General features: G+C 42.6%; 1 protein-coding gene across 1 annotated transcript in view; it reads left to right on the top strand.

The window, feature by feature from the left end:
* Nucleotides 1-8738, top strand: part of gabrr2a (gamma-aminobutyric acid type A receptor subunit rho2a) — a 97886-nt gene that overhangs the window by 78226 nt on the left and 10922 nt on the right. Inside the window, exon 8 of the mRNA XM_050062307.1 lies at nt 4211-4419. Within this exon, the coding sequence (XP_049918264.1) occupies nt 4211-4419 (209 nt within the window). The remainder of the gene's footprint in view (nt 1-4210; nt 4420-8738) is intronic.

Here is an 8738-nt window from a genome sequence, read left to right as displayed (position 1 = left end):
GTCATCTGACGGTTAATGGCCTCTTTGTTTGCGAGGGCAAGGAGGGCGCGCAATTCCTTGTCTCCCCAGTTGCTCATCTTTACAGTGTCTGTCAGGTTTGTGTTTCCCTCTTGCTACTAGCTGCTCACTAATTCCTGCTATCAGCTGTTTCCTGTTTATCCACCAGCAGTGGGTCGCACGTGCGGCGTCATCAACAGCCCCTCCCGTTGCAGAAGGCCGCCTCGGTCTTTTTAAACCAAAAGATTCCGCCAATATGTCTACCCTGCTAGGCGGAAAAGTGGGCACTTCGGATCAACTCACCAATCCGGCTCTGTGTGTCTAAACGCTCGCAGTTTGCCGGCAAAGTGGCCCAACATTCGCGGAAAATCTGGCAGTGTACAAGGGGCTATTGTGATTTACATAAACATTAATCACTGTGTAATGGGTAACATGAGTGACTTAGAGCACATTCAAAAACAGTTTTCTTTGGCTTATGGCCTTCAATACATTGTATCACGGCATTCTGGGAAACATCATCCATTTAGCCCCAACACACCACAATATGTTAGGTGCACAGTGACAGTGTTGGTCTTAAACTAATTAGACAAAGTTGGCTTTATTAATTTTAGTAAAATAACTTGAACAAATTATATCCAGCTCACAAGGGATGAGTTTTTGTGTCAAGTGAACATAAAGTTTTTATGTTATTTTGACAATCCAGGGCATTTGTGTTGACTTAACATAAAAATGTTGCCTCATGTATGGATTGGGGTTTACAGTGTTGTTGACTTTGTTCTTCTCCTGGAATCTTTTGACATTCATTTATTCATTTATTTATTATTAATGATTGCTGATCTTATTCAGAGCTGGGTAGGGCTGGAACCTATCCCAGTTGACATAGGGCAAGAGGCGGGGTACACCCTGGACAGGTCACCAGACTATCAGAATCTGTTGATAATTAAAAAAAAAAAAAAAAAACACTAAGGGCTCTAGTTTCGCAGACCGGGCGAGGCGGGGGCACAGCGCACCTGCGCTTCGCCAACTGGGTGTGGCCAGGCGGATTTTGCAAGTTTGGGACACCGTGCGCCTGGCGCAGCTACTCGTCCCACCTCCGTCCCTCCTACCGGCGCAAGTCGGAAAGAGGGAGGAGAGAAGGCGTGGACTGGGTTTTACACACATCACACCAATCAAATGAGCCCCTCTCCTCGCCCTTAAATGCGCCGTGCGAAGGCGTAATGAGAGTTTACTCAATTCGCCATGGCAGAAGAGAGCAGCAGCGTCAGACGGCCAAACTTCTCCCAGGAGGAAACTGATGTTTTGGTCCGGGAGGTCCAAGCTCGCAGTGTCCGAATATACGGAACTGCGAGCAGACCTCCACGGGCTGATGATGCAAAGGTAGCCTGGGAGGAGGTCACCACAATTGTAAATCAATGTTGCGTTTCTCTCGTGCGCGCGCGCTCTCTCTTTCTCTCTCGCAGTCTCACTCTGTTTCTTTTCTTTTGACTTTTCTAAGATGACAGATGCTGAATATATACTCCCTATCTGATGCTGTGGCTGTTTGTGGTTGGCTGAGAGGGATGTGAACTCATTAGTTTGCAGCTGTGTTAATCAAATCAGGTTGGGTTTCCATTACGCGTGCCAAACGTGCCAAACGGTGCCAATCCCCTTTGATCTGACATCAGATGTGACGGGACAGTCGATATAGAGATACATTTATGTGCTGATTGCAGATAGTTGCATTGAATTGTGTTTTTTTGGGTATTTATTGCATCGTTAATGTGCCTGTTATTCTGGAAACCTGCCTGTGAGGTTTGGAAACCTGCCTGTGAGGTTTTGGTGACGTGTGTGCACTGTCCGCTGGTCAGCCAAACTTCGGCTCCCCCTGCACTGACAGTAGACGTGGTTTCAGCTGGCGAGCTTTTAGCGCACCTTTGGCGAAGCCTTTTGGCACGAAACTGTCACTGCGCCAAGCTGGATCTGTCGACACCTCCCCCTGCTGCGCCGCCACACCCATCTCAGCGCACCTCGGTCTGCCAAACTACCAAACTGAGCGTGCCTCGGGTTGCGCTGCTCGAAACTAGCTCTGCGCGGGGTTCGGCACCCTGCGCCACCCTGCGCTGCGCCGGGAAACTACAGCCCTAAATTTTAAATGTTATTCATAAATTATTAGAAACATCCAGTTTTGCATACAACATTCTTTTAACATCATTGCATTTAGAGATGCAACAACTCCTTAACACTACATTATGTCCCAATGTGCTGTAGGGTTACTTTTCTAAACACTTGAAGGGAAAACGTATTTATATATTATTTAAATATAACTTTATCTGGTTAGTTTTCAGACAATACAATACACAATACAATCAACACACATTTTGATGTATTATGATTAGAAGAAAAATCTACCAGTAGTATAATGTACTTACAATGATCATCCCTTTATGCAAGTGATGCCTACACAATGTATCAGTGATAATATTGATATAACAATTTAATGTATATAATGGATTACAGTCCAATAATATACATTATTCTGAAATGGGCCATAATGACATACTTTCACGTTTGGTACTTTTAATGCTAATTACACTTTTAAATCCATTTTTGAATGCAGAACTTTTACTTGTAACAGACGCTGTGGTATTACCTCTTTTACTTGAGCAAAACTTCTTAGTCATTATTCCAGCACTGACACCTTCTCACCTGCAAATCTTCATAAGAGCTTGTCAGGGTGGTATTTATTGCAGGGCTGTTGGACCACGTTGCATCATATTGTAAAATTCCTGATTTAAGGTAGGGTGCTCAACATGTTTGATAAGTGTCATTTGACAGATATTAAAGAGCAGCGCAACATTTTTAGTGTATGCTTCATCAATTTTTATGTTTATACATATATACATACAGTATATACATATATATATGTATATATGTGTATATATATATATATATATATAATATATATATATATATATATAGATAGATATATAGATAGATAGATATGTATAAAAAAGGGGGGGAAGATGGGTGATAACATGCAGCAAAGCGAGCATAGCAGCATAGCCACTGCGGCTAAGACATTGTCTTCATACCTGGGACTCCCACTCCAGAGTCAGTTTTTGAAAACCCATACCCGCCCATACCTGTGAAGTCTGTCACCATAACCGACCCATTACCAGTCAGTAGGTCTAAGTCAAAGCTGCACCTGTTAATTAAAGTCTTGCGACCCTACCCGCAACCGTGATTAAACAGACACAAGCTACAGTCACTACAACATTTTGGCATGCTCCTTCCACCACCATAAAACCTCAAAAGTGGTGTATTGGGTGTCTTGCACTCAAACGAAGGCTGCCACCTCATCCTCGGGCTGCAAAGTTTCATCGTCCTCCATGTCGGTGACAAATGTGACCACAGGGTCAAAGGTTCATTTGTGCCACTGACTTTCAAAATAGAAGGAATTGTGGCTTGATAATAGTGATTAAAATGTAAAAATATCACATATATAGTGCACACCTTTTTCATTTACCCACAGGTACCCAACCCGGTGCAGGACTCTGGCCATCTCAAACCACTTAACTATTGGGTGCCTACATGCTGCAACTCTGAACACCTAGAAAATGCGAGCAGGGGCGCTGCTTGCTACTCTTTTGCCAACTCTGTGCTAACCTATGGTACAGGGGCAGGTTGTGTCTTACGTTGCTAAGCGACCATAACCACCATTATATAATAGCCTACTAACCAGAAATCAAGTTTGGAGGTGATTGGGGCGTCGGTGGCTTAGTGGTAGAGCAGGCGCCCCATGTACAAGGCTGTTGCTGCAGCGGCCCGGGTTCGACTCCAGCCTGTGGCCCTTTGCTGCATGTCCTTCCCTCTCTCTCTCTCTCCCCCCTTCACACTTGAGCTGTCCTATCAATTAAAGGCTAAAACGCCCAAAAAATATATTTAATTAAAAAAAAAAAAAAAGTTTGGAGGTGATCTTCTTCCAGGCATTGTTTTTCAAGAGTATTTTAGGCCAAAAATGATGTCTGTGGGATGGATGTAATGCTCGAAATAGCTACATTGAAAACAGTGGATTTGAGGGCCCAAAATGTGTGTTTATTGCTCTATAGCTTTAGCTACCCAACACTGGGTCAGTGTCTTTATCCAGAGCAGCCTATTATACTGTGTCTACGCTGTGAAAGTAAAACTAGACTGCACTTTAGTTTAACTAGAACATTGTGTATCTTGTGTCCAGGCATCACCACAGTGCTGACCATGTCCACCATCATCACTGGAGTGAATGCGTCCATGCCCCGTGTGTCCTACATCAAGGCGGTGGACATTTACCTTTGGGTCAGCTTCGTCTTTGTTTTTTTGTCTGTGTTGGAGTACGCAGCTGTCAACTACCTGTCCACCGTCCAGGACCGCCGAGAGCGCAAGATGAGAGAACGGGCACGATCTCAGGTTTGTTTCTGTTTTTTGCTCTTTGGTGCTGTGAGAAAAACTCCCAACTGGTATGCAATATTAATAAAATGAAGCAAGCGTCTCTCTGCGTTTGTGCTTGATCATTCCCTTTAGCTGTTCAGAGAATGCAGACTCCAAAAGCTCCAGCCACACTCGCTGACTGTGCAGTTTCACTTCTGTCAGGCTGTCTGGATATTTACTAAAAAACAAGAGCGGCAGTGAAACAAATAAAGACAGAAAGAGCAAGAACACAAGTGATTATATTTAACAAATGACTGCATGGTGGTAACATTCAACATCTCATCCCTGACAGATGTTCAGCAGTTCTGTTTAAAACAGCCTGTTAAACCAGAAAAACTGTATCTGAATTTGGATGAACAAAGGAACTCACTACATTGTGTATTGGTAGTCAATACCTTTAAAGGGGCAAAAAGTGAAATCGTTTCACCGCTAGGTTTGCTGTTGTGCACTGCCTGTAGACCAAAACAAAGTGTGTCATGAGCCACACCTCCCTCTACCTCTGCCCCCCCCCCACCCCCCATTCGCCTCGTCTAAACTTAGTTTAGCAGTTAGCGATGTCTTTCACTCCCTCTCGATCTCTGCTGTGTTTAGCTATTCCCCTGCCTACTTCAATGATGATGGTACCTGTAATAAATGTAATATATTTGCTGAGATGGAGGCGAGGCTCAGTGAGTTAACGTTACTCCAGTAGCCGGTGGCAGCCGACTCGGCTAGAGCCATCACCAGATCCCGGCTGGTGCTAACACCGGGAGCTAACGCTAACGTTCCTACTTTTCTCCGTGAGTGAGAGCGATGTTTTAGCCCTGCTACATTTTACAATGCTAACTGCAAATGTTAGTTGGGCTGCCGGGCTACTCACCTAACACAACCGTAACGCCTGACCCATTGCTGGGACCGAGCCGCTAATAACTCAAGCTCCGGACATTAACCCATGCTACGATTGTAACATTAAATTTAATTGAATCGACATGGCGACATGTGTCTAACGTTACTGTAACACTAATTAAAACAGACATTTGACTTTATGTTGTTACTTAGCTGTTACCTGTCCAGGAGAAGACGAGCTCTGAGTCAAATTGTAGCCCCTTTAGCTCTCGCAGTGCTCTCCACCTTGGAAATGCAAGGCCAATGTTAATCCGGGTTCTGTCCCTTTCTTTATCCGACAACTTCTTGCTTTTGAGGTAATGTCGGATCCTGGTCGTCTTCAGGTGAACGTTTCGTTCTGCTCTCCGCCATTTCGCTTCGAAAATACACGCTGCCATTGCTCACTGGCTGTAGCCTTTTATAGGGAGGGAGGGCCAAGGGCTCTGAGAGGAGGGAGGAGGCAGCAATTCACATGAACGTACATGAACACGCAGCCGGACCGGCTTGTAAACAATGGGCTGGAGATCAACACAGAGAGAGGGTGTGTGAGGTCATGCTATACTCCAGATGAAATTACACCTCTAGTTCTTCACATAGCAATTTTTTAATTCCTTCAATCTAGCAATGATGAATTTCCGTTTATTGCCCTTTTAAGATATTGACCAAAATAACACAGTTCCAAGTAGTATCAAAACATATCCAGTCAAACAATACCTGCATTTGATCCTTTTTGTGCCAGGGATCTGGTGGCATGGTGTATTAGACATCTCAGCGTGCAAAACGTTTGAAATTATGGCTACAATGAAAAACAATCAAAAGCTAAGCCCTAATGAAATGCACAGTCCCTTATACTAACTGGGTGTGGCCACATGTTTTGATGAATAAACATGTTCAATCAGGAAAGACTAGAATGAACAAAAATGTATTACAAAATGCACAATATGATGAATGTGAAGGATTCTTTGGCGATTAGACCCCACTGAGATGTGAATAATTAGGGGGTTAATTTAAGAACATCCCCCTGATGGAGTCTACACACTGGTGGTGCAGGTGAAAAGAGGGATGGCTTGAGAATGAGGATGATAGGATGAGGAGAAGGACTTGGGCAGTGATGAGCTGAAGGCTGAAGGTGGATGGGGTGGAGAAGGGTCGCATCTGTTTGACCTACACGGACAACTGACAGCAGCAGAGAGGAGAACCACTTTTAAAAACTTGACAGCAACGACATGATTGGCTTAGAGAGATTGTGGCAAAATCTGGTTGGATTAATTTAGGGTGATGCCCATAGTCAGCTGAGAGAGTAGAAGCCGGAGAGGAGCAGAGAAAATTGGGAATAAAAAAAAAGGACTGCAGAGAGAGTTAATTTCTCAGTTAGATGCCAGGTGTGGTTACCAGTGACACTGCAAAGTAGTATATTTTTAATAAGTTCTTTTGATATAACAGCTCTTAAAGCCTATTGAGTCTGCTTGAGTTAATGTTATTTAGCTGCTTTGATCCTGCTTACAAGTTTAAGCTTCTGTCAATATGGACATGCTACACACCATTAGCTCAGTTAGATTCTCCAGAATTCAATCATATAGTTCACTTTACTGAAACCATGAGCACCAAACAATAATTCATTCATTCATTTATCTGCGTGGTAAACAAGAGAGGCGAAAAAGGGTGCTGACTCCCTACCTCTGGAGTGGTCATAAAGTCTGTATGGGTCTACTCCTTGATTATTTCTATTCCTTTAGTCTGTACAGGTCCACCAATCAAAGAGAAAAATATTTTTCGTAAAAACGATTCAAATTTGTAGATATTATTTTAAGAGAATAAATAGAGGTATTATGTTAATAAAGCAGGTACCACAATCCTGGGTGCGTCAATCAAATGGAGCTAGATTGGAGCTAGATCAAAAGAATGAACTGTAATACTTCAAATAAAAGCCTAGTCCCAATTAAACACCCAGTCCCTTTGACTAGCCTGGTGTGGCTGCACATTTCTACAAATAAACGTCTTGAGCTAACGGTAATTAGCTGTTTAAACTGCACATACAAATATAAATGTTTAAGCCCTTGTCAATATGGAGATGCTACACATCGTTAGCTGGGTTAGATTCTCCACAATTCAATTGTTCAGTTCATTTTACTGAAACCATGAGCATCAGAGAAGACCGTAATTCAATCAGATTTACTGGCATGATGAAAAAAAAAGGTGACTCCCTTCCTCTAAAGCTGTCATAAAGTCAGAATATGTGTCCATTTCTCGATTACCTTTTAAGTTATTCATGTTCCTTTAGTCCATAAGGATTCACCGGTCAAAAGAAAGGGGCCATTCATAAAAATTAATCCAAGTTGTGTGTATTGTTTAAACAAAATAAAGTGGTGTTGGGTTGATACATCAGATGCTGTAATCCTCGAGTGCTGTAAAAAATGTCATAACACTCTCTCTGATGCCTTGTCTGCTTGGAGCTAGTTAAACTAATGGTTTATAATTGATGTTATTTAAAGCCTAATTTTTTATAAAAGTAATATTCATACTGATTCAAATAAACAATTTTCCCATCTTTGCATAACAACAGTTTTGTGTAAAAGGAATTACAGGCCTCTCTTATATAGACACTTGTCCCAAATATAAGCCTGTTGACTTCAGCAAATAATAGCCAGGGCTACTAATTCAAGTTTTATGGTAGCCTCATTATTAGGTGTGTGCTATATCACATCATTCACATACCTGTATAATTTTTAATATGATATGAAAAATTCATATCGTGATACTTGCAATATTTTGACTTGTTGACATATTGATGTCATACTGTTACCCACAGCAACAACAAGCATGGCTGAAAGTGAAATTATTACTGATTCTACGGTGGTTCCAAAAGGAGGAGCAGCTTCAGTAGTGTGGAATAAACTGAGGCGTCCTGAATGTGTAATTCACAGCCCCGAACTTCTCAGACTGTTTTAGTGAGTTGCCGCTCAGAGGGAACACATTCAGCGAGTCCTCTGGCAGCAGCGCAACATCTCTCCCTCTCCTCTCTCACCATGCGCACACTGGAGTCAGTGATATCAAGCACATTTTTTGTATTTGGAAACTGTTTAAATGTGTCATTTGTGGGAGATTTTATCATGTTGTACTATCTTATAACGATGAAAACTCTGTCTGTGTGTGTGTCTGTGTGTGTCTGTTCCACGTTTTTCTCCTCACTGACTTGGTCAATCCATGTGAAATTTGGCACAGTGGTAGAGGGTCATGGGAGGATGTGAATGAAGCAATATTACATCAATTGGCCAAAGGGGGGCGCTATAGCAACCCATTGAAAGGTCAGACTTTGAATGGGCATATCTCATGCCCCGTATGTCGTAGAGACATGAAACTTTGCACAGAGATGCCTCTCCTCATGAGGAACACATTTGCCTCAAGAACCCATAACTTCCGCTTATATAGATTTT

This window comes from Epinephelus moara, chromosome 14 (assembly GCF_006386435.1).
Source record: "Epinephelus moara isolate mb chromosome 14, YSFRI_EMoa_1.0, whole genome shotgun sequence".
Classification (NCBI taxonomy): Eukaryota; Metazoa; Chordata; class Actinopteri; order Perciformes; family Serranidae; genus Epinephelus; species Epinephelus moara.
This window is presented reverse-complemented; position numbering and strand designations above follow the sequence as displayed.